At 33.6% G+C, this 27,715-nt stretch overlaps 1 protein-coding gene across 1 annotated transcript in view; it reads right to left on the bottom strand.

The window, feature by feature from the left end:
- Positions 1-1,339: 1,339 nt before the first annotated feature.
- The window catches only part of LOC150105483 (dnaJ homolog subfamily B member 6-B-like), a 42,964-nt gene continuing 16,588 nt past the window's right edge, over positions 1,340-27,715 (bottom strand). The window contains exons 5-7 of the mRNA XM_090394845.1: positions 17,795-17,897; positions 7,676-7,783; positions 1,340-2,623 (exon numbers count right to left, since the gene is read on the bottom strand). Of these exons, the coding sequence (XP_090250971.1) occupies positions 2,521-2,623; positions 7,676-7,783; positions 17,795-17,897 (314 nt within the window). The 3' untranslated portion in view covers positions 1,340-2,520. The remainder of the gene's footprint in view (positions 2,624-7,675; positions 7,784-17,794; positions 17,898-27,715) is intronic.

Genomic DNA, 27,715 nt, shown 5'->3' with positions numbered 1-27,715 from the left:
CAATGAAAGTAATTTTGTGTGAGAAGCTTAGTGGCCAAATGGACTTTGTGATCAAGTGTAAAAACTTACTTCAGTAATCCATAGCTTCTGCTGATAACAGTACATTCTATTCCTCTTCTTAATTTGACAGACCGTGCAGTACAGAATTATTCGAATCTCCAAGAGTTTTCATAGCTAGTACCTTAAACTAATTTCTCAATATTTAGTGGCTTCTTCCGAGAATGTAAGAACACAAACAGCTAGTTGACATTTATATACTCTCTAGCTTCTAACCTACCAAGCCCACTTCCCCTCATCTTCATTCATTCCAACAGTTATTATTATTTGGAATAGCCTTTCTCACTCTTTCTCAGATGATCATGATCACATAAGAAATAAAAATTCACAATATATTATTGTGTTCATTTTGTTTGACATATGTTTTTATACCTGTTAAGTGATTTCAAGATGAAGAATTAAGCTAAGCTTTTTTTAGACAACACGTGATGCCTTAAAACAAGAGATCTCATATTTAAATGAAATCACATTGAGCAGTAGAACCATGAAGTTAGTTTGCAGTTGATAGCACTTGCCTTGTAGTAATAACCAGAGCCTGTTTTATAGTTTTTGTACAGTGGTTCAAAGTAGATCTATGATCATTTTAGGGTTACAGTAGTGGGAAAACTTTAGCTATTGGCAGCTTATTTGAAGAGTGGGAGAAAGAAAATGTTTCCCTCATTTCCAGATTTATCAGCAGGGAATCTTTTAGTGAACTAATTAATAGTCGGTTTTTTTTTAAAGGAGAAAACATCGCATCTGTGTTTCCTTAAGACTACTCAATCTGCTAATGGTCTTTGCAGTGCATGGATTTCACTTCAAAGAGACTGCTGAAAGCTGAAGCTTCCCTTTAAACCTCAAAAAAGTGATTTCAATTTAAGAAATGAACACCTAAAACAGTGAATTTGTTTTAAAATATACAGATATTTAAGAAGTTCAATCTTCATCTTTAAGAAATCACAAGTAATAGCAATGAAATGAAAATATGTTAACATGCAGTGAATGTTTATTCTCTACATAAAACGGCTGCTACTTCAGTTACATTTTAGTTTCGAATGGAGAAGGAAAAATATTACAATGTGTACAGTTAGGATCTGGGACTAGTTAATATTTTCAAAATGTTGTATACTGAACCTGTAACATCTTGCCTAGTTACTACATGCATTTGCTTAGACCAATACAACAACAGCACAAAATATATCGTGCAACTTCACTTTGCCTTCTCATACTAGCTAGCATAAATTTAGAAAATGATATAAAGTTTAGAATCTACATTTAAAATAAATGATACCAAGACCATGAGTCATCTTTAGAATAATGATTTATTATACAGTTTGACTTTTAAAATTAGCCATAGAGATCTGACAGCATGTTAAACATTCTGCACCCTTATCAGAAGTGGATGCTGATTTCTGAATATAGTTCCCAATTGCCCCAATACTATGTACAATATCAAAAACATAAATATGGTTAAAATTAAGATAAACAATGTCACAATAACATCATGTATGTAGGGACAAATAGTGTGTGGAATTTTCTTGCTTATAAAGGTGTCCACCAATAAATATTTCCTTGGAAACTTTATAAATTGTCCCGCTTAAAAAAAAAAAAAAATTGTAAAATGACTTATAGTTTAAATGAGATCTTGCATAACTTAGCTACTATACAAATTAGTAGAAATGTACTACCTTAAAAAAAAAGTTGAGCAGGCATAGAAATCCTGGCATTTAAATTTTAAAATACCATTTATTTAAATTTAAAAAAAAAAAAAATTCTCAGAAAAAGCCATTTCATACCTTACTATAACTGAAATTCCACTTGCAAAAATATTATAAATAAAATGACCCTTTAATTCAAATCTTGATGAATGCTAACAAATTCCATTCTTATTTTATGAAATGTTATTAAAAAAAATTACACCCTACGTACCAAAATGAAAGAAAAAAAAATTAAATTACGCAGATGATCTATTGACAAGTGGTCATTTAAGCTGTCCCGCCTAGTTACCATCTGCACTTGTACACTATATTTAGACAAGATGACCAAAGAATATGTTTGGTTGCATTTGGCACTAAGAACAGTACAGCAATATGAGCACAAAATATATTTGTACTATGTAGGAACTACGTATAAAGTAACAAATAGTTATATATTCCAAGCTATTAAAAAAGTCAGACTGAAAAACTATATTGATCAACGTATTTTTTTTTTTAAAAAAAGTATTTTATTTTCATACTGTAAATGTATAAAATTTTGTGGTAAAACGAAGTATCAAAATACAATTAGGCTATAGTACCAGGATGAATAAATTAAGTTAGCTTTGCAGAACTGCTGCAAAAATGACCACCTGTAATGAGTTCTGGAAAAGGTGCTCACAATATACAATGTCTAGAAATGAAATGGTGGGGGAGAGGGAAAACAATTGTCCTTTCACTGAATATGCTGCCCTAATCAAGTTTACAGGAACAAAATGCACATAGTAATTTAGTGCTGAACGCTGATAACTTGAGGCACACCATTGATTGTTTTTGATTTCAAAACTCCATCTTCATGAACAGTCACTGTTTCAGTTCCATTTTCTCTAATTCTGAAAATAAAAAATGGTATTTAAATATGCAAATTTTATGTCAGAGGCAAAAATGACATAAAAAAAATAGAATCTGAACAATAATAATTAAAGCCTATGAAAGAGTTCATAACATCTTACAGATGCAAAATTTCACAGCGTCATATAACTGAAGATAACATATCTACTTAGATTTTTTTTTAAATCCCTTTGTGTACACAGTTTTATTCCTAAGACCATAACTATAATATATTCATACAAAATCGAAATGCATTTTAATTTTTTTTTTGTATGCTTCAAAAGTTTTCTAATAAACCATTTTCTTGTCAACCATTTAGAATTAAGATTGTATAGCTAGGATCATGAGAACTGTTATAGTGAACTCAGATGTGTATGTAACACCTGAAAAGCCAAAGCCTCACAGTATTAATATTGTGCTTTCACTAGGTTTTCTAATATATAGGAATAGTATTTCCTGTAAAGTGAAACTTTTCTGTGACAAACTATAGTCCAAAATAGTTGGCTAAAGTGGGAGCTGTATTGTGTCAAACTGTTATTCATTGCTTGTTTTGCAAGTGTTCCCCCTTTGGGGGGGGGGGGGCAGTGACAGCTACCAATCCTATCTCAGTGGATATCACTTTAGTAAGAGATTGAATTTCACATAAGGCATGTATATTTAAAAGCATGTTCTTGAAAATATGGTTCTTGCAAATATATCTCAAGTTAATAAAATATGTCTGAAAATAAATAAATGAAATCTTTCCAACTAAGTGCACTTAATGAAATTTGAGCACAGGTGTACCTGTGCTCAAATTTCATTAAGGAGCAATTTTTCTATGCTAGAGAAGTGCTTAAGGATAAGAGAAGTTTATGGCTTTGAGTGCAATATGCAAGTCTGAGGAGGTTGATAACATATTTGAAAATTGAAATATTCCAAGCCATAGCAAATAAACATGTTTACCTTCAAACACTTATAAGCACAACTTTTATTAAGTATTAGTCAGGCTTAACCTTTGAGACCAGGACATTTTATAAGTTATGTATTGAGCTACCTCACTACTTCAATTATCAATTAAATTTTATACACCTTCATAAAACTGGTAAGAATAACTGTACAGTTTTTGGCTGAAATCAGTATGTGTAAAATATTCTTCCCTCCTCAAAAAAAATCAATGTGTTTTTATTTGTCTGCAATTTGATTCATTCAAGTTCAAAAACAAATGGATTTGATTTTGGTTTTGTAGAAATTAAAAATCAAAAACCTCTCTTTCTCATCATATGGAGAAGAGCTGCTGAGATATTTAATGAGAAGTTTTATTATTTATTTTTTGCTCTACCATATTTTAGATATCAACTGCTTATGTTCTGTTATTAGAAAGCATTATTATGTATCTAAATTATTACTGACCCCTACTAGGTATAGAAAATTTCACAATGAAATAATTTATCTACATCCTATTATGCAAGTTGCTCATGGATAACTTTCTGAAGTAGGGCAAGATTCTTTATATGGAAAGCATGTTGAGTTTAAATCAGACTAAGATGACTTATTTGGGAAGTGATTGTATTGGAGGGCTAAAGTTGTTAAATTCTGGATAGGATTAGCTAAAGAATTTGTTTCTTCATGTAGTCGCTTTTTTAAAAAAATTTCTGAAATTAAACTTAAAAATGTGTGTGAAAGGGAGGAAGTGTATCTCTTATGATTTTTTATGTAAATAATCATATTTGTACATTTTTATATTTATTAACAATGTTAAGTTTTTCTAGTGTTACTTATAAGATTAAGATAAGTGGATGTAATATATGAGATTCTAAAAGTTTGGGGAAATTAGAATTGTTTTTAAATATACATATATATTGGAAAGGAAGAATCAGAAATACTTTTGTGGTATGAACCTATCCCTTTATTTTTTTTTTATAGGTCCTGGAAACACACACACACACACACACACACACACACACACACACACACACACACGAAAATATATATAAAGATACATACATGCAAGATATAATGTACAAGCTGTGACAATTCCCAGAATGCACCTGTAAAAAAAAAACTTACGTTTGGAACTATACATTAGTGGCTACTGTCGCCTTTAAAAAAGTAGCCCCCTTGTGCATTTATACACTTGGTTTAGACGATGTTTCCATTTTTGGAAACAGGCCTGGAACTCTTTTTTTTGGAATACTTTTGAGTTCTTTTATATGCTGGATATCAGAAGTTCTTTGTCCTTTTAGCACAATCTTTAATATCGGAAACAGCCAGAAATCACAGGGAGCTAAGTTTGGTGAATAAGCAAGATGACCTAATTTGGTAATCGATTTTTTTTTTGGCCAGAAACTCTCTCATGATGACACACTATGGCTTGGTGCATTGTCGTGATGGATGATCTACTTGTCAGACCACAATTCAGGTATTTTCTTTCTCCAAACAGAATCTCTTAATCCTTTCAGCATCTCTAAATAGCATTGTTGGATAACTGTTTGTCCCTGTTCAATGAATTCATAGTGGGCTATCCTCTTGTGATCAAAGAACCACACCAGCATGGTCTTGAACTGCAAATGTGACATGTTTGCTTTTTTCAGATGTGGCGAACTTGGGGATTTTCCACTGCATGCTCTGGCATTTTGTTTTGGGATCGTACCGGAAGCATCAGGTTTGTTACCCATAATTACTTTCGGAAACATGCTTATTTGAATCTCTTATGCCACTCAAAGACACTTGACTTTTTCAGAGCATCCACATCATATGCCACTTTCAACAGCTCCATTTCAGTAGTAGCTTTGCAGATTTTCACAAAAAATTTGATGTTAATATGCTGTTACAAATTTCGATCACACATTTTTATGCCAAATTTTACATGCAGATCTCTATTGTTTTTGCAATAGGCAACTAGCAAAAGGCTCTATTGGCTTGAGGTTTATGCATGCATTAGTTAAAAAACATGTATAAAACTACTATAAATAGTTAAAACTACTACCTGGAATGGCTACATACACTATGTGGCCATTCCAGGAATTAAATACTCTACTCTACTCTGCTGTTTGGATCTCCAATAAGGACCAACTTTCCTTTTACATGAGGTTCTTCTTTAGTAGAACCTTCTGTGAAACCAAAAGCATAAATAAGTCACATTGTCCAATGCCTCATGTTGATGCTTGTTCATATCACTCCACTTGAAAATGCCTGCCATTCAAGAAGATTATCTTTATGTAGTGTTAACTACTAGTGGCACTGCATGCCCATTTTGGTTGGGCGTGCTGTTGTATAACTTGTGCAACCCACTCTACAAAATTCACATCAATTTCACTGTATTGTTGCATTTTCATTGATGTATGAAAATTTTAAGAGTGCATAGCACATCAGTGCTCATCTTAATTGGTCCAATGCAATTAATTGTAGGATAACTTTGAATACTTTAATTTATTTATGAATTAATTGTAACCAAATCTGCGTAGAGTTTTTTAAGATATATTAGAAACAATAATGAAGGAGAATGCTATATTTGGAAGAGGATAAGCTTACCTCTTTTGACTACAATCATACAATCTGCAAAAGCTCTGGCAGAAAAACAGGACATTCAGTAGATCGTCAACACTGTTTCCCATTGTAAATATGGGCAAAGAAAGTTATAAATTATTTATAGAAAATTATATATTAAAAACTTGTCTATACTAAACAAGTCAGTTCACACTTCATGCATGCAAAACAGAAACTCAGAAAACAAAAAAACAGCAACTCATGACAAATGGATTTTTTTTAATTGGATTAGTTGACAAAGTAATAAATCACAGCCAATGATTTCTGGGTGGATTTAAACAACTGGAATGCTAAGAATTTGACCTGCTGCACCATCTATATAAAGGGCCTCAAATGGTATCTGTAACCACAAACCTGGGCTATTAACATGAATGTGATGCAGTGTTTATGCATCAAAAAAAAAAGTGTTCTCTTCATGAAGCATTAATATATTGTGTTTAATTTTAGGAATCATGCGAAGCCAGGAAACAATTAGGGGAGTCTATAACATGAATAAATGCAAAAATATTGGTGATAATGCTATTCCGTGAATGTGTTAACTACTGTTCCTTTCTATCACTATTACCTGAGCATAACAACTTGTAGTTGATAGAAGAAGAATCTCACCTGTTTTGGTGAGATTATGATGATGTAGTACTTCTAATTCTTCTGTCGGTTCTCCTTCTTTCCCACTGATACTTATGTTGGCACACCTCTTGAATTTTGCTGAGGCTAATTTTGTTCAGTATCTGACTTTTCAGTGTCCACCTGGTTCCACGAAAACATTTCATCACTTAGCGTACTGTCATCAATGGACTTAAGCTAAAAAAAGACAATATGGAATGCACTTTTGATGGGATAAGTCTCAAATTTCCAGTTCATTCTTGTTTTTTTCAGTATCTGGGTAGATATCTACTAATTGATAGCAGGTATCAATTAGTAGATATGCAAACCATATGTTTGCATATCAAGCCCATGAGATGGCAAGGATTGTACACCAGGTCAGAAGTCCTAATTGGATCTCAGCATTCCTTAGAATGCTATGTACAGGACTTCCCCCAGTTATTTAACTTTGACCCTTATATAACCCCTAAATCAAAACAAAGACAAAAAAAAAAAAAACAGGCGAATCTTCTAAATAATAACTACAACATATACTCAGGCAACAGTGACAGGGAAAGTAGAAAGTAGCTATAGTATATATACAACACTAAATATGAAGATAATCTTATGATGTACCATGCTATTAATTGGCAGATATTAGGAATAAAAATGAACTTGACACTGTTAGCATTCAGGAATGGGTGATCAGAGCTAATCTAAGGTGTATGTGGTTATTAAATGAACTGGAGAAGAAAGGTTAGCAAAACAGGTATTTGATGCCAGAATATTAAGAAAAAGAGCCAAAGGAAGGCAACAAATGATGCAATTAGAAGTGCCTTAGAAGATCTGAGGTATAAGAATAACATATCACTCCATCAAAAAATTCCAACAAGTAATAAATTTCATTAGGTTGACTAATTGCTAAAATGGATAGGTTAAAAACTTACTTTCTTGTTTCTACTTTTTTGCCATTTAGAAATCGTGTAGAGGTTGTAGTCTGTCTAACACCAGGTCTGTTAGAAGTATTACTGTTAAGTGAACTAAATGCTGTAAATCTGAAATAAACAAATTATTACATTATAGTTTGCATAAAATGTTGGGAACGCCAACATTTTATGCAAGTAATTATTAATTATATTTCATACTAAGTTTGTTAATTCTCGTAGATAGGTTTATTCTCGTAGATAAGTTTGTTAATGCATCCTCAGCTGTAGCAAAAAACTGGAAAACAAATGAACTGAATTCGTTGTTCGGCTATACTGAATCCAGATGATTCAGATGCCAAGGAGCAGCAACACACAACTCTCACTACAGGGAATTTGTCAGGACAGAAGTTTGTGGCAGTGGATAGTTTTGCCATAATGAGTGTCCGGGCATAAAAATGCAAGCGTGATCTTTATATGTGTATACTCATTAAAAACTGTTCCACAGTTCAAAACGTTTAGGCTAACATTAGCCTGATTACAGAGGGCTTCCCAGCTTTCCTTAAAAAGTCATTTGATTTGAAGATCTTCTGCTGGATGAACATTAAGATGATAAGGTCAGTGTATATATTAGGTTCGGTCTGTCACAGACAAGTAACTGTTTCTATAGAAAACTTAATACTTGCAGTTAATCCAATGTGCATAATATTGGTAAACACCTGCTGGTTTTCTGTTCAGGAAGTGGACTAGTCATCAGTAATAATGACCTCCAAATAAATATGTACACAAATTTACATGGAGGAAAAAAAAATAATAAGAAAAGTCTTGTTGACAGTGGCACTTTCACATTGGTTTAGGATACAATAATATACAGGAGGTTTGAAATAGGAAGTGATCGTCATATGTTTTGAACAGGATAAAATAAATATCATACTGAAAAAAAAAAAAAAAAAAAAAAAAGTGCAATTGTTTTAATAAAGAATCAAAGAAAGAAAGTCTGCTTTCAGAAGCAAACTGTAGACTCAACTATACAAATATTATTCAAGTAAAAACAGAAGTATTTGAAAACAAGACCAAACTAAAGAAACTCGGCAAATCTAAAGAAATGGTGAATGACCAGAAGGAGGAACATGGTGATGTTGTTTGCAAGAACTCTGAACATGGTAAACTAAAGAAAATTAATACTGAAAGTGCCTGGCAAATAAGTCACTAAGTTTACATTTTCCTCAAAAAATATAAAGGAAAATGTAAGTTTTTTCCCTACTTGGTTAGACTATAATAAATTTAGTTTAATCCTTTATCCAAGTGTAAGCAACCAAAGTTTGCACCTGAAGTATCTTCAGGACTAAGGCAACTTGTGTTAAAAGTGGACCAAGCTCTCATCACTCCTTGTCTTAGTATCTCCCATAATGCAAAACACATCTCCTTGCAGACATGTTTAATGCTATGCATTAAGGGAAGGGCCACTACCCAGACCGGTTTCGACCTTTAATTGAGGTCTTGTCAGTGGGATCCAGACCCAGAGGTAGGGATACCAAGATGGAAGCAATGGAGAAGTCTTCTTTACCTATACGAATTGCCAAAATGTGTCTCACATCATTAATTTACTGTGAATTTAGAGAAAGATGTTGGAAGTTTTTTCCCCGCTTGGTTAGACTACAATAAATTTAGTTTAATCCTTTATCCATGTGTAAGCAAACAAAGTTTGCACCTGAAGTATCTTCAGGACTACTTCAGCTTGGTCCAGCTTTACCACGAGTTGCCTTAGTCCTGAAGATACTTTAGGTGCAAACTATGTTTGCTTGCACTTGGATAAAGGATTAAACTAAATTTATTATAGTCTAACCAAGCGGGAAAAAAAACTTCCAACATCTTTCTCTAATTCCAGAGTAATTTAATAATAAGGTGAGACACCTTTTGGCAACCCATATAGATAAAGAAGACTTCTCCATTGCTTCCACCTTGGTATCACTACCTCTGGGTCTGGATCTGGATCCCACTGACGAGACCTCAATTAAAGGTCGAAACCGGTCTGGGTAGTGGCCCTTCCCTTAATGCATAGCATTATACATGTCTGCAAGGAGATGCATTATGGGAGATACTAAGACAAGGAGCGATGAAAGCTTGGTCCACCTTTACCACGAGTTGCCTTAGTCCTGAAGATACTTCAGGAGCAAACTTTGTTTGCTTACACTTAGATGAAGGATTAAACTAAATTTATTATAGAGGAAAATGTAAAAAAAAAGTGAAGCTATATATGAAAGTAGCTGAATAAAAGTCATAAAGAGACTTTAGTAAGAATACAGAAGATGAATATCATGAAATAAAGTGGCAAAGTGTTTATGAATGCTACTGAAAAGTTTGGAAATGGAGAAAAGATTACTACAAGAAAAGGGTACTCCCTGCTGATGGGAACAAATCTAACATTTTTAAGCCACTTTAGACCTTAGTCGATGGTCTAACACCAGTGATGAAATTCATCTCCACTTAAAAATAATCACAAGCATCTACACCCATGTTAGGATCCAAACTCACAGTCTGTTGGTTTGAAATGGATATGCCAGCCATTCGGACAACCAGGCCGGCAATTCAGAAGGCCTCATGAGGAATTTTCCTACTGAGTATTCTGGGGATGCTTCAGGGTCAAAGCTATATAACTGAGAGGAGACCTCCACATAGCCGTCAAAGGAATGCAGAGAACCGACCAGGGCTTCTGACATAATGTCCAATCCTCACCTTCTCGTGGTGCACTCTGTTAGGTACTACCCGGATGAGCTGGCAATTTGGGATTTAGCCAACCAAATTGTATTCTTATTGGCTTAAACCAAAATTTCAAATGATGGTACAACATGACAGAATTTCATGTCGGCTGGGGTGTCGTCCAGTTAAACAAGCTGCTTCCCCCCCCCCTTGTTTTCGCTAGGGCAAACAGCTAAAAGTCAGCTACTTGAACAAATCCTAAAACTTGCCCCAACTCAACATCACCAGGGTTCAAGATCAGTACTATCAACATAAGAAGCCTCAATTGCAAAGAAATGGAGCTAGCCGAGTAATTGGATAAGTACCAGATCGACATAATAAGGGTGACTGAAACAAAAAAGACAAAAACTGGTGAGATCTTTCTGAGCAATAAATACAAAATGTTATATTCAGGCAATGACAATCAAGGAAAAGAAGGAGTAGCCATAGTATTCAACACTAAATACGAGGCTAATCTTTTTGAATGGCAGGCAGTCTCAAGTAGAGTGATGTGGGCAAATATGAGAATGGGGAAACTGGACAATGAGACTTATTTGTGCCTATGGTCCCACAGAAAGTTATACTAAGGTAGAAGTGGAGAAATTTTTTGAGGCTTTTAGAGAAAGCAATTGACACAATGAAAAATTGGTCCTTGTTGGGAATTTAATTAGCAGAGTAGGAAATGACTGTCAGACATACAAAAATATTTTGGGAAAATTTGGACAAAAAAGCAAAGCTAATAATAATGGCCAATACCTGTTGGATCTCTGCTCAGGACATGGACTGGTCATTACTAACACAAATTCACATGGAAAGAAGAGGCAAGGAATAAGAAAAATCTCATTCACTATATTATCGTTGATAGTGATGTTTTTCTGCTGGTGCAGGACATCAGAGTGTACAGAGGATTTGAAATTGGAAGTGATCACCATTTAGTCTTAAGCAGGATAAAATTGAATTTTATATTGAAAAGAAAAACATGTAAGAAAGTTTTAAAGAGAATAAAAGTTGAGCAGCTCTCTCAGATGTAAACTGTAAACTAAAATACAGAAATATTATTCAAGAAAAAATGAAAGAGTTTGAGAGCAGGTACCAAACCCTGAAGAAAACACTGACTGATTTAGCCAGAGATGCATGTGGTGAGGTTGTCTGCAAAGATAGAGAAATCAGAACTCCATGGTGAACACAGGAAGTTAAAGAGACAGTGAAGGAAAAGAAGAAAGCATATCAAAAGTTCCTGGCAAATAAGTCAGCTTGTGCTCTTAAAGAATACAGAGACAAATGTAAGACAGCTAAACACTGTAAAACTGGCTAAACAAAAGTCATGGGAGGACTTTAGCAAGAAGGTAGCAAGATTTTCTGGAGGTTGTTGAAGAAGCTGAAATGGAGGAAAGTGCTGTAAAAGGAATTAGAGATGATAAAGGTGACATGAAAACAGGAGAAAAAAGATATCCAAGTAGGGAGTAATTACTTTGAAAAACTACTAAATGAAACAAGCTGTGATGACAGCACAGTGGTAAAAAACACTGACCACGCATGCAGTCAGGAATACATATCCATACTTGAAGTAGATGATATTCGACCAGAAATGCTCAAGTATGGAGGTATAAGTCATACAGTGGTTGCACTGTATAGTTCAGAAGGCCTGGACAGAGGGATGAATTCCAGATGTTTGGAATAGAGCTCTCATAGTACCCATATATAAAAAGGGAAATAAAACTGAATGTGAGAATTACAGACGCATTTCCCTACTGAGTGTTCCTGGTAATATATATGCACGTATACTTGAGAAACAGTTGAGAAGGATTGTGGAAGAGAAGCTTGGTGAAGAACAAGCTGGATTCAGGCCAAATAAAGGCTGTCAGGATCAGATTTTCACTTTATGACAAATAGTTGAAAAATCATGGGAATATAACAAAGATCTATATTTAAGTTTTGCAGATTTGGAAAAGGCATATGACAAGGTGCTAAGAGAAAAGCTATTCCAAACACTACAGTTATGTGGTGCTAATGGGACATTATACCAAGCAATACTTAGTCTTTATTCGAGTTGTAAGTCAGCAGTTAGAATTGAAGATAGTTTAATTTTAAATCTGGTGTCAGACAAGGATATACATTATTCTCTCTCTTATTCATTACCTATATGTATCACATTATGAAGGAAAGTGGTATTAAACCTAATATGAAAAGTGGAGGTGTTAATCTCAGCTCTTTGCTTTATGCGGATGATGTTATACTTCTAAATAAATCTGTTACAAGTCTGCAAGATTCCCTGACTAAATTGAATAACTGTTGTAATAGATATGGTATGAAGGTCAGCATTAAAAAGACAAAGACAATGAAAATAGGCAGAAACATTGAAAATATCAACTGCATTGTGAATGGAGAACTCATAGAACAAGTAAAACATTTCATTTACTTAGGCAAGATTTTTAGTGAAGATGGTAAGTTAAATATAGAACAGAATCAACAAAGCTATTATGGTAGGAAGTCTGAATAAATTTATATGGAATAAGAGAGAAATTATCCAAAACACTAAATTAGCTGTATACAAGACAGTGTTTAAACCAATTTTAACTTATGGATCTGGGAGCTGGGTTAGAAGTAAAACACTTGACCAAAGACTAGAGACCACAGATATGAGTCCTGTGGTCTATAGTCTTTGGTCAAGTGTTTCATATTCAAAACGAGGATATTAGAAAAGTACTTGATATTGTCAGCATCCAGGAATGCATTAGCAGAGCTAATCTCAGGTGATATGGTCACTTAAGGCAGAATGGGAGAGGAAAGATTAGCAAAACAAGTATTCTCTGCCAGGCTGGCAGGAAAAAGACCCAGATATAGGTGGATTGATACAGTAAAAAGTGCCTTAGAAGACAGAAACATAAGACCTGATAATATTTGAATCTTAACATTTAACAAGCTGATTTGGAGGAAAATTGTAGATAGGAAGTTAGTAATGGTATAAATTTTTCATGTAGTACTATCATATCCTGTATATATCAAGAGGGTATATATCAAGAATTTGATGATGATGATATATACTCAAGTAAGAATAACTGAGAAGCCAAGAAAAATTGCTGAAGAGAAACTACGAGAAGAATTAGCTTGATTCAGGTCAAATAGCTATAATCAGGCTCAGATTTTTACTTTATGGTAAACAGTTGGGAAATCAGAATAAACTTTATATACAAAAATTTATATTTAAAGATCTTGAAAAGGCACAAAGAGAAAAGCTGCTTATAATACTACAATTATTTTGTACATACAGGACATTAGAGTATACCATCTATACTTAAGTTGTAAGTCAGCAATCAAAAATGAAGGTTGTATGCAAAAAAAGATGCTTTGAATGAAGATCAGCAGTAAGAAAAGTGCATGCTATTTCCACTATTACTTATCATCTATATGGCTCACATTATAAAAGAATGTGGCATTAAACCTGAAATCTGTGATATTAAACCCAGCTCTTTACTTATGCAGATGATGTTATTACTTCTAATTAAATATGCTGCACATTTTCAGGATGCATTAACTAAACTGAATAACTTGTAGCAAATTTGGTATGAAAATAAGTAATAAAAAAATCCTTTCTTTTATAGTTACATGGTGATGAGCATTAGTTATAACTTCAATTTATTCTAAACCAAAATAATTACCCAACATTTCAACCTTCATATCAAGGCATCAAAAACACTAAGGGTGTGTTTTTGGCACCTTGTGTCAAAATCTGTTCTTCTAATGCAACATAGCTTACTGTCAAAAACCTTGATTGAAAAAAGATATGTAACCCCAGTAACATCTAAAGCAGCGTTTCCCAAACTTTTCCTATGATGGAACACTTCACAAATCCTGAAATTTTCATGAAACACCTTGATTATTTTGTAATGTATTAATTAATAATTTATAGTTAATTTATGATTTTTTATTAATTAATAATTAAACATCAATTAAACATAATCATTAAATTAATTTGTGCTGATTTTCATTGACATATCCCATTCTGATCACCAAAAATTTATATTATTATAAGTACTTAAGTGTGAATGCAGACTTTTTCTCCTGTGTGCTGGTAGTTTTCCCCTCCTTTTGTACATCCTGGAGATTGCTTTGCAGGCTGGAAGTAGATGAATCACCATCTGTTGCGACACAAACACTTTGAATAAGAGATTTCTTAACACCAAAATTAAACGAAGTCTCTCGTCTCTTATTCATATTAAAATTTAAATCTGCAGGCTTATTACTTTTAAAAAATCACGGCACTACGGTTTCGAAACAAACACTTTCACCCTACAATATGAACCTGCAAAGAAAGTATTCAGTATTACTAGATTTGAGAACCAGATACAGACTATCTTGATCTTCAATTTCAGTGGAAAAATTTTCTTTATACTTCCCTGCTGATTGGTCACTAACATTTGCAACACAGAATATTTCCACTATAAAATATTTATTCATGAAAAATGCTTAGAAAACTAAAATGACAAATTCCAGGAGAACTTCTCATGGAACACTTATTCACCTTCCACAACACACAGTTTGGAAAACCCTGATCTAAAGAATCAATAACAATTACAAGTGTCAGAAACAATTGTCTTCTTTCATTGCTAACCTCAACTAAAAGAAGAGTTGTAATTACATATCTTTCAGACATTTCTCAGGAGGATGATAGGACACTGAAAATTATTTGGCTTGCTTCCACTTATAAACTTTCAAGTCTTTTCACCCCATGACATTCCAGTTACTATCCCATTCTTTACTTGGTGTGTAGCACGTTTCCCATGATTTCACTTCCATATTTTATACAAAATTGACTGTTTCATCAAGAAAATAATAAGTTGTTTAACAGTCTTATGACATGGTGCACTGTCTTGCTGAAAGAGACAGTCAGTTCTGTAGAAATGCCACAAAGTAGGAAGAATTGCACTGTCCAGATAACTAAGTTTAATTTTTGTTGCACCACAAACAAAGGTCCGAGGCCAAACCAGGAAAAACAGGACCATGCTATTCACACCACAACCTTTGAAATACACAGTCGGGGTTACACACTCTGGTAAGAGGTGTTCATCAGGCATCCGCTACACCTGTCCATCTGTTCGGTAGAGTGTAACGTGATTTGTTGCTCCATAACAGCTTTCCAAGCTTACACATCCCATTGTACATGCTCTTCACACCATCAAAGACAGCACTGCATGTTGGTTTGGGTAATGTGCAGCTTGATATTGTGGTGCTACCATGTTGCAAACTTCAGTTCTGAATGTTTTTGTGCAGACTCAGAACTCCACATTCAGTGCAAGTTGAAAGATGGCAGTTTTTACATACTATCCTTTATAGCAACCTATGGTCACATTCAGCGAGTTTGGTGGGTGGGTCATCCACTTGCAGTTGACTCCCTTTGCTTCCGTCTCAGTATGATATCACCGATTGTTGACCTGGAGTGGCCCAATTTCAACAATTTGCTGAACAGACAGGCTTGCAACATGGCATTCTATCACCATGCCTGTTTCAAACTCCTTCAGTTCCCTTCTCACAATCATTTCACCCAGACACAGTTGCACTGATTTGGGAGCATCATATTCCTCAAATTTATACCAGCTACAAACACTTGACTCATTACATGGCATGATGCACCTTGCCCCAGGGATGCCTATTGACTTCTTTCCAAGCAGTATGTATATATAATATAGGAAAAGTAGGTTTGAAAGAACAAGTTATGCATATTTTGCACAATATTTATGTATCTGTTTTTAAATATAACTTTAAATATGAATTTGTTTTATTTCAGTGCTAAAAAAAAGAGATGAATTGAAAAAGATTTTCCACTTAACATATTAGGCTCAATGGTTTAATAGCCTGAGTGATAGCATATTTGGTCTCCACTCAACAAACTGCAGGATTGAATTCCACTGTGCATGCTTGTGAGTGTTTAGATGGTTAATCATGTCTCTTGAACATACCATGTTCAAGAGACATGATTATATAACTATCTCCCACCCATAGTACTATAGGTTTATAACCTTTCATTGGTGAGATGCTACGATATTTATCTACATAATTTTAATCTGTAATAGGTGACTAGAATTACTATTCAACAGGGTTATGATATACATTTAATGGTCTGCAATAGTTTGTTATGAGAAACTTGCCTTAAATTACTTTATATATATGATATATTACTAAATATATGATATATTTAATAATTGTCCTGTATCATAAAAGAAAAAGCTTCTAACACGTTTGCATCAGGGTGATAATAGCTCACTCACTGCAAACCTAACCATCTGGCAAAGCTAGTGAAATTATCAGCAATTTTGTTCCTGCATTTCGTCAGATGCACTGCTTTTCACAATGGTTTCTTCGATTGCAGCTAGCCCTACATTGAGGGGGGGGGGGAATAGGTGAAAAGAGTGTTCTTTTCAGAATATATTAAAAGACAATAATTAAAGCGAATGATATATTTGAATATTAGTTACTATACTTGATTTACTAAAAGATTTACAGAATAGCTAATATAAGGAAGATAAATAGGAATAGCTGTGAATAAAAATACTTTCCGTACTGTAGAATGGATTATGAATAATTGACATCTGTGTGCTTGTGTTAAGTATCTGTGGGTGGAGTAAAGAATACGTGATTGTATAAACTTTAGACTGTCATATCTGCATTTATGATGAGAATAATTAAAAAAAAAAAAAAAACTTATGATATAGATGGAAAAGGATTTATATGCGAAATATAAATCACTAACAGCCACCACTGCAGATGGAAGAAAAACAAGTGCTTTTATTGTATCACTGAATAAGGTACAGAGACATTTGCAACCTGTGTAATAAATTTGTCAACAAATAGTGCAATTAGTGAGAACTAGGATAAAAATGGTACTACCTAATGAAACATATCACCTGCCACATAGACTCAAGCAAAACAGTTTGTTATATCACCAAACACAGCATCTAACTAAAAACAATTGTCCTAACATTTGTCCAAATTTTCAATTACATGAAATAAGTGCTTGATTGCATTTGAAATTTTCGATGTCATTAAGACAGATCACGAATGCTAACTTCAAATAAAATTCTACCAAAAGAGTGAAACTAACATGCTGTATAAACTTTGCGTCAGTTCAGCCCACCCACATGACACAAACGGTAATGAGAAGTCCTGTTGGTATGATAACCAACATATTCATGTCATTCACTTTATTATTAGTTAAATTCATAACATGTTCAAGTGAATGACATGAATATAATCAAAGGAAGGTTTATTAGGCAAAGTTTCTTCCTCTGCATTTTCCAGTTTCATTCCTTTACCTAAGTAATGGCATCAAACTAGAAGATGTAATTATAAACAATAAATATAAACCAAACTGACTTATTAAATTATACAAAAGATATGGTTTCTTACCCTCTGTTTAAACCACTTTTTCCATACAAATCAGGAAAACCACTTAACCCAATTCCTAAGCCAGGAAAACCAAAAAGTGTATCTTGTCTTCTGTTAACAGCAGCTATTTTAAAAAAAATAATAATAATTCTTGTACATAATAGATCAAAGCAGAAAAGCACATATAAGGCAAAATTCATTTTAAAAAAGTTAAACAAATGTTCTATTATCTTTTACTAATTTTGTATGCCTTCTACAGAAGGCATATAACATTACTTAACAGAAGGATCTAAGTTATTCTTACTAAGTGCTAAGTAAAGATTTGTTTCTTGTTTCTAAGGAATTATAGGGAAATAAATTTTTAGTACCTAAAACATTGGTACATTAATGGTCTGCAATGCAATTTGTTTTGAGAAACCTGCCTTAAATGACTTTTTTATAAAAAATATGTGAAAAAGATATCTAATAATTGTCTTGTATCATAAAAGAAAAAGCTTCTTAACACGTTTGCATCAGGGTGATAATAGCTCACTCACTGCAAACCTAACCATCTGGCAAAGCTAGCAAAATTATCAGCAATTTTGTTCCTGCGTTTCATCGGATGCACTGCTTTTTTTCACAATGGTTTCTTCGATTGTAGCTAAACCTCCCCTCCTACATTGAGGGGAGGGGGGGGTAGGTGAAAAGGAATGTTCTTTTTCAGAATATATTAAAAAACATTTCCCCAAAAAATAATGGCTGTACTATTATTTTTTTGAGAAATTCAGTCTTATTAAACATATGACAGCTTACTTAATCGTACAAAATGCAGTACAATCAGCATTTTGTTAAGCATATGCTCCAGTCATTTTATCACATTTCAGCAGGAAAGGAGTAAGTCTGCTTACTGTTTATGGTTATTATGATATCACACATAATGCATGATAATGACAAAGTTCTGCAGCTGATGTAGGTTAATGCTCTAGTTAACTGTTTGCAACATCTTTGGTTTCTGTCATACTGCTGTTATAGTTTCTTCTACTACTTGTTGGATTTATTACCCACATCTTGTTTGACTTCCAAGAATATCTAATAATTTTAGTCTCTATCGCTGTCAAAATTAAGCTGTTTGAGAACTCCCATTGCTTTTATCAGTTCTCTCATTTATATGTGGTGATGTGAATTATGGTACTGATGTTGTATTTAGCAAATGAGAATAATGAGAATTCCACCAATTCTCATTATTACAGTATGCTCTACAACTACAAATGCTTATCAGTAATAGTTCTTGTGATTATTAAAACTTTCTTTTACTCTCAAATCAAACTTTTAGCTTACAGGGATTGTACAAGCTTTTCCATGACTTCATCTTAGAGCTTTTAAGTAACAGTCTCACCAATGAAAGGTTGTAAACCTATAAACACACAATAGTAAATACATACGCTAAGGGCTAGATGTTCTTGGAACTCTGATCTTCTAGAGACTAAACATGGTACTTCCACCAATCTATTACAAACCTACCATAAATAAGAGAGTACTCTCACATTAGGTAATAAAAACCATCTGTCACCTAAAAACATTCAAACATTCCAGTCACAGATGGGATTTAAACCCACAGCTACTAGGTTGGAAGACGATGACTTTTTCAAGCCTAGTATAAAATATTAAGGGTGTAATTATTTTCCATTTATTTTGTATTTCTTGCAATCTAAGGTGCAAGTAACTAGTACATATAGAGATCCATACTATGTGGACCATCAAAATTGCTCATTCTGCAAGCTGTTTCTTCCATTTAGAAGATTAGTAATGGCTATGTGTGAAAAAGACACTACAGAACAAATTAAATGCATTGCACAAAACAATAACATAGAAAAAATATAAAAATTTGACATACACCTTTCTGACCACATGTAAAAGCAGCTCCAGATGAATTCAATGAAAAACTTAACTCCACACTTCTCCAACCAAGACCTTATTGATTAACTTGTTTATATTAATGCAAGAACTAAATGGTAGAAATGAGAATAAAAGAGAAAACAAATAAAAATCAACAAGCAGATTCTCCTCTTTTTTTCTTCTTTTTTATATGAATCTCTCCCACAAAAGACTAAACCTACAGCAGATTCTTATTATCCTGATTATCTAACCCTTAGCCCATGCATGGTATGGGATAAGGGTTAGATAATCCAAATAAATGTTTCAGGCCTCTAATAAGCAGGTTGGTGATCTCACACTAGGCAACAAAAATCAGTTGTCACTTTAAATAGTCTAATATTCTAGACATATAGCCTAATAATTTCAATAGAATGAGGAAACAGATGAACAAGATATGGACAGTGCTTATATAAAGCCTATGGAGAAAAGAGGAGGGAGGAGTGAGAGAGAGACAGCAGAATAATATATTTCAACTAGTCATTGAACTAAATACCCAAACTGATCTAGTACTGTTACAAAAAAATATAATTTATTTCACTTTTTAAAAAGAGAAAAAATAGAACAGTGTCAGAATTACAGAGGAATATTTCAAATGAATGTGCCTAGTGGATTTATGAAAGTGTACTTGAGAAAAGACTAAGAAAAATTTGGAAGTGAAGCTTGGAGAAGAATTCAGGCCAAATAAGGTGGTCAGGATCATATTTTCATTTTAAGACAAATAGTTCAGAAATCATGGGAATATAACAAAGATCTGCATTTAATTTTTGTAGATCTAATAAAAGCATTCATATAACAAGGAGCTAAGACAAAGCTGTTCAAAATACTATAGTTATATGATGTAACTGGAACATTATATCAAGCAATACATAGTTTGTCTCTGAGTTATGTCAGCAGTTAGAATCGAAGGAGGCATAAGAAGATGGTTGGATGTTTAATCAGGTGTGAGAAAAGGGTATGCATTATCTCCACTGTTATTCATCATCTATCATTATGAAAGGAAGTGGTATTAAACCCAATATCAAAATTGAAGATGATGTTATTCCATGAAATAAATCCAGTATGAGTCCATAGGTTTCCTTGATTAAACTGCTTAATAAATTTTATATGAAAATTAAAATAAAAAGATAAAGACAATGAAAATAGGCAGACACACTGAAAACATCAACTGCATGCTAACTGGAGAACCCATAGAACAATTAAAACATTTCAGTTGTTTAGAAAAGTTTTTTTAGTCAAAATGGCAAATTAAATAGGAAACAAATTAGTCGAAACACCAAATCAGCTGTATATAAGATAACATTTAAACCAATTTTAACTTATGGATCTGAGAACTGGATTAGAAATAAAACACTTGATCAAAGACTGGAGACTATAGATATGAGAAAGATTAGGGGAGCTTAATCAATGGTAACATCACATTTAAAAATGAGGATATTAGAAAAGAACTTAACATTGTTAGCATTCAACAATGAGTCAGTATAGTTACAAACAGAATAAGAGAAGGAAGGTTAACAAAACAAATGTTTGTCAGGATGGCAGGAAAAAGACCCAGAGGAAAACCAAGATTTAGGTGGATTGAACTGATAAAGTAAGAAGTGCCTTAGAAAGTTATAACAATATTAGAATCTTGACAAATAACAGATTAATTTGGGAGAAAATTATTGATAGGAAGTTAGTAATGATGTAACATTTTCACGTACTATTATATATTAACCTGTACACCTACCAAGGGTGCATGTCAAAAATCAAATGAATATAAGCCAATAACTGATATGAATTTTTTTTCTTTACTTCAATTTTTCTCTACTCCAATCATCGGGCAAATTCCCGATGATTGGAGTAGAGCTCTAATGGTACCCGTATATGAAAAGGGAAATAAAACTAAATATGAGAATTACAGAGGTATTTCCCTAATGAGTAAGATTTATGCTAGTATACTTGAGAAGAATTGAAGAACAAAGTAGAAGAATTGTAGGAGAAAAGGATGTACATTATCCCCTCTGTTATTCGTTATCTATATGGATCACGTTATGAAGAAAAGTGGTATTAAACATGATATCAAAATTGGAGATGTTAATATCCGTTCTTTGCTTTATGCAGACAATGTTATACTTTTAAATAAATCCACTATATGTCTGCAAGATTCCCTCACTAAATTGAATAACTGTTGTAATAGATATGGTATGAAGGTCAGCATTAAAAAGACAAAGACAATGAAAATAGGCAGAATCGCTGAAAATGTCAACTGTGTTGTGAATGTGAATTACCTGTGGAACAAGTAAAACATTTCAGCTACTTAGACACAATTTTTACTGAAGATGGTAAATTAAATATGGAAATAGACAACAGAATCAACAAAGCTGGTATGGTAGGAAATCAATTGAATAAATTCATATCGAATAAGAGAGAAATTAGTCGGAACACTAAATTAGCTATATACAAGACAGTGTTCAAACCAATTTTAACTTATGGATCTGAGAGCTGGGTCAGAAATAAAACACTTGACCAAAGACTAGAGACTGCAGATATGAGAATCCCGAGAAAGATTAGAGGAGTGAACAGATGGCATCAATAGCAATATCATATTAAAAACTAGGATATTGGGAAAGAACTTGATATTGTCAGCATCCAGGAATGCGTTAGCAGAGCTAACCTCAGGTGGTATGGTCACTTAAACAGAATGGGCGAGGAAAGATTAGCAAGACAAGTGTTCTCTGCCAGGTTGGCAGGAAAATGACCCAGAGGAAAACCATGATATAGGTGGATTGATACGGTACAATGTGCCTTAGACGATAGAAATATAAGATCTGATAATGTTGGAGTCTTGACAAGTAACAGACTGATTTGGAGGAAAATTGTAGATAGGAAGTTAGTAATGATGTAAATTTTTCATGTAGTACTACCATATCCTGTACAACCCCCCCCCCCCCCTCCACTTGAGGGTATATGGCCGGAAATTTGATGATGATGAAATGATAGGAAAGCTTTATTCACATTGTAATCAGATGATTATAATGTGAATAAGGAAAATTACACAAACATATATAGAATTCAATTTATGACTTAATTATATTTTGTTTACTGTGTATCAAAAATGTATATTATTTAAATAAAACTATCTGATTACATTGTGTAAAGCAAATTAAATAAACATATCTGATTGATAGAAATTAGATTAAATATAATTTAATGAAATTAAATTATTCATTTTAACCATACTACTAACACAAATTATAGTTTAAGTGAAATCTTTACCTATTCCAAATTTATCCAATAGAGTATTTAATTAGAGGCTAATCTTCTTGAATGGCAGGCAGGCTCAAGTAGAGTGATGTGGGCAAATATCAGAATGGGGAATTGGACAATGAGACTTATTTGTGCCTATGGTCCCACAGAAGGTTCTACTAAGATAGAAGTGGGGGAATTTTTTGATGCTTTAGAAAAAGCAACTGACACAATGAAAAAGGAAAAGTTGGCCCTTGTTGGTGATCTAAATAGCAGAGTAGGAAATAATTGTCAGACATACAAAAATATGTTGGGAAAATTTGGAGAAAAGAGCAAAGATAATAATAACGGCAAATACCTGTTATATTTCTGCTCAGCACATGGACTGGTTATTACTAATACCATGTTCCAACATAAAAATGTGCACAAATTCACATGGAGAGAAGCGGCAAGGAATAAGAAAAGTCTCATTGACTATGTTATTGTTGATAGTGATGTTTTCTCCCTGGTGCAGGACACCAGAGTGTACAGAGGATTTGAAATTGGAAGTGATCACTATTTAGTCTTAAGCAGGATAAAATTGAATTTGATATTGAAAAGAATAACATGTAAGAAATTTTTAAAGTGAATAAAAGTTGAGCAGCTCTCAGATGTGAACTGTAGACTAAAATACACAAAGATTATTGAAGAAAAAAATGAAAGAGTTTGAGAACAGGAACCAAACCTTGGAGATTCAGTGGCAAGCCTTGAAGGAAACCCTGATTGATTCAGCCAGAGAGTCATGTGGTGAGGTTGTCTGCAAGAACAGAAAAATCAGAACTCCATGGTGAACACAAGAAGTTAAAGAGGCAGTGAAGGAAAAGAAGAAAACATATCAAAAGTTCCTGGCAAATAAGTCAGCTTTTGCTCTTAGAGAATACAGAGACAAATGTAAGAAAGTGAAACACTGCGTAAAACTAGCTAAACAAAAGTCACGGGAGGACTTTGGCAAGAACATAGAAAATAAATATCAAGAAGGTGGTAAGATATTCTGGAGGTTGTTGAAGAAGCATAGAAAGAGTGCTGTAAAATTTAAGAGGTATCTCCCTACTGAGTGTTCCTGGCAAGATCTATGCAAGTATACTTGAGAAAGAGTTGAGAAGAATTGTGGAAGAAAAGCTTGGTGAAGAACAAGCTGGATTCAGACCAAATAGAGGCTGTCAGGATCAGATCTTCACTTTATGACAAATAGTTGATAAAGCATGGGAATATAACAAAGATCCGTATTTAAGTTTTGTCGATCTAGAAAAGGCATATCACAAGGTGCCAATAGAGAAGCTATTCAATACGCTACAGTTATATGGTGTCAATGGGGCAATATATCAAGCAATACTTAGTCTTTATTTAAGTTGTAAGCCAGCAGTTAGAATCGAAGGAAGTACAGGAAGATGGTTTAATGTTAAAACTGGTGTGAGACAAGGATGTACATTATCCCCCCGTTATTCATTATCTATATGGATCACATTATGAAAGAAAGGGATATTAAACATGATATCAGAATTGGAGATGTTAATGTCAGCTCTTTGCTTTATGCGGACGATGTTATACTTCTAAATAAATCCGCTACAAGTTTGCAAGTTTCCCTGACTAAATTGAATAATTGTTGTAATAGATATGGTATGAAGGTCAGCATTAAAAAGACAAAGACAATGAAAATAGGTAGAACTGTTGAAAATGTCAACTGTGTTGTAAACGGGGAACCTGTAAAACAAGTAAAACATTTCTGCTACTTAGGCACGATTTTTACTGAAGATGGTAAATTAAATATGGAAATAGACAACAGAATCAACAAAAGCTGGTATGGTAGTCAATCAATTGAATAAATTCATATGGAATAAGAGAGAAATTAGTCGGAACACTAAATTAGCTGTATACAAGACAGTATTCAAACCAGTTTTAATTTATGGATCTGAGAGCTGAGTCAGAAGTAAAACACTTGACCAAAGACTAGAGACCACAGATATGAGAATCCTGGGAAAGATTAGAGGCATGAACAGATGGCATCAATGGCAATATCATATTAAAAACGAGGATATTAGGAAAGAACTTGACATTGTCAGCATCCAGGAGTGCATTAACAGAGCTAATCTCAGGTGGTATGGTCACTTGAACAGAATGGGCGAGGAAAGATTAGCAAATCAAGTGTTCTCTGCCAGGTTGGCAGCAAAACGACTCAGAGGAAGACCAAGATATAGGTGGATTGATACGGTACAAAGTGTCTTAGACGATAGAAATATAAGATCTGATAATGTTGGAGTCTTGACAAGCAACAGACTGATTTGGAAGAAAATTGTAGATAGGAAATTAATAATGATGTAATTTTTTTCATGTAGTACTATCATATCCTGTACACCCCTTGAGGGTACATGGCAGGAATTTGATGATGGAGTATTTAATTCATGATAATAAAAACTGACACGGAAACAAATTCAGACAATAAGAACAAGTTAGTTTTCAAGTTCATCCCAAGCACACAAAATAAACACCTCAATAACAGAATAGAACAATATTTAAAAAAAAAAAAAGTCATAAGGGGAAAATCACCCTCCCCATATGATGTTCTCAGCCAGTGATAGGAAGCCATAATTAATCTTGCACAAAACTGAGTTATCTGACATAGTACTATCATACAGCTTAACTTTGTACACCAATCAGGATTACTAAATGTTATTTATTAATCATAGTTTTTTCAATCCTTGTACAATACTGTAGAATCCAGCATTCATTGATGTGCTGATCATTTGAGACCTTGCTTTGTTTCTAGCAAGGAAAATAAACAGTCTGGGCTGCAGTTGTGCAGAGTTACTGCTATTTTCTTTCTTACATAGTTTCTTTCTGACTCCCTCTCCCATTCTGGTATTAAATGTCTAGCAAAAGTGAGTAAAGTAATAATGAGTCTAATAAGATAGTACAAAATCAGAAGTGATTACATCACTTACAGGGAATGATTATGGTGTAAACAAGTTAATAATTCCACTTTATTCAGATTGGTTTATTAAATTATGCCAAAGCAACTAAGGCTGCGAGGTAGGCAAATTCCATACACATGGGTTGCTCTACCAGGGTAGTTAGTTCTGTTACTATGATCTTCTGTGTATATCAGTTCATGTTCTGTAGTTGGCTTGCTTGTTATGTGTGTTTTGAAGAAAACCAAGGTTTCCAGAAGAGGAAATCCCATTACTTTCACATGACTTATATAACATTTACAGTTAAACAAAAAACTTATTAAAAGTTCTCTGTACAATTTGTAAATGGAATTTGATCTCAGATCTTTTCGTCTGTGGCTATACTGAAAGTAGCACTGAAAAGTGTGCTGCACTTGTATATTGCACATTGTAACATGGCTAGTTTGCAAGTGTTATGTGGACTGAAGAACTATGAGGGTGGTCTGAAAAGTTCTCAGCCTCGACCACAGATGGCAACACTATAGGCAAGATTTTTTTTTTCCTATAAAGTTGGCACATCTGTAATAAGCATCCATTTGAAATTGCAAGTCATTCTTGCAAGTAGTTTGTTTTATACAGCTGTCTGAAGTAAAAGTATTATCTACATCCCTTGCAATGAATAAAATTGAGTGCAGTGAGGTTATAAAATTCTTTGTAAAAGAATGTTTAACACCAAAAGAAATTCATCCAAAGTTCATAAAAGTTTATGGGCACTCTTCTCTTTCATTTTCAACAATTAAGAAATGGGCTGCCAAGTTTAAACGTGGCCATACCAGCCTTGAAGATTATCCATATGAAAGACATCCAAAAAGTATAACACCACCAGAAATCATTGATCAAGTGCACGATATGGTATTGAATGACTGGTGAGCATTTTGTTTATTAATTATCTTGAAAAAGGTAAAACCATAACCGAAGAATATTATTCCGATCTTTTAACCAGACTAGACAAAAAAATTCATGAGAAAAGACCCGGTTTGCAGAAGAAGAAAAAACATCTTTCATCAGGACAGTGCACCCACCCACAAAGGTGTTTTGGCAATGGGAAAATTAAGTGATCTGCACTATGAATTGTTGGAACATCCACCCTATCCCCAGATTTGGCTCACTCTGACTTCTATCTCTTCCCAAAACTAAAATTCTTCCTTGCTGGTCAGTGTTTTTCTTCAAATCAAGAGGTGATTGCAGCTATAGAGGGATATTTTGCACATCTTACTGAGAACCACTATAAGGTGGTAAAATGTATTAGTCTTAAAGGAGATTGTTGAAAAATAAAAATAATTTTGAAATTATAAATTCCTTTTTTCATTGTTAGGCCAAGAACTTTTCAGACCATTCTTGTAGAACTCTGCCAATATTTATGAAATAGGTTCTAGTTAAAAAAATTTCTTCTTAATGTTCCTCTTGCACTGTAATGAGATTTTCAAATCAAATTAAAATCATCATCATCACTACCAACTGCACTAGCAATGTAAAAAGTTAGTACTGCTTCTGGTAAACCTTCAATCACAAAATTATCTTTTGTGAGTTGTGATCCACCTAGTAGAAAATAATCTTACTTGCTTTGGCTGTAATTCAAAACAAAAAACCAGGGGGTGGACTAAAGATATGTAGAATTAGCAAATGTTTGAAATAATGTGACATTGTTGACTCTACTGCCAATCAGAGATTCTCTACAGGAGATAAAGCTTCTTATTCTTAATGTATGCTGGAAGAAACTACAGTTTATAATTTCACAGAATTTCCTAATATCTCTGTTAAAGTGCAGTAAATTGTGAAATTATCAAATATGTTGAACAGAGGTATGAAGAGTATATTA

Source organism: Typopeltis vanoorti, chromosome 6, assembly GCF_054136105.1.
Source record: "Typopeltis vanoorti isolate ZY-2024b chromosome 6, IOZ_Tvanoo_1.0, whole genome shotgun sequence".
NCBI classification, from domain to species: Eukaryota; Metazoa; Arthropoda; class Arachnida; order Uropygi; family Thelyphonidae; genus Typopeltis; species Typopeltis vanoorti.
The sequence above is the reverse complement of the archived record's forward strand: the minus strand, read 5'-3'. Positions and strand labels throughout refer to the sequence as shown.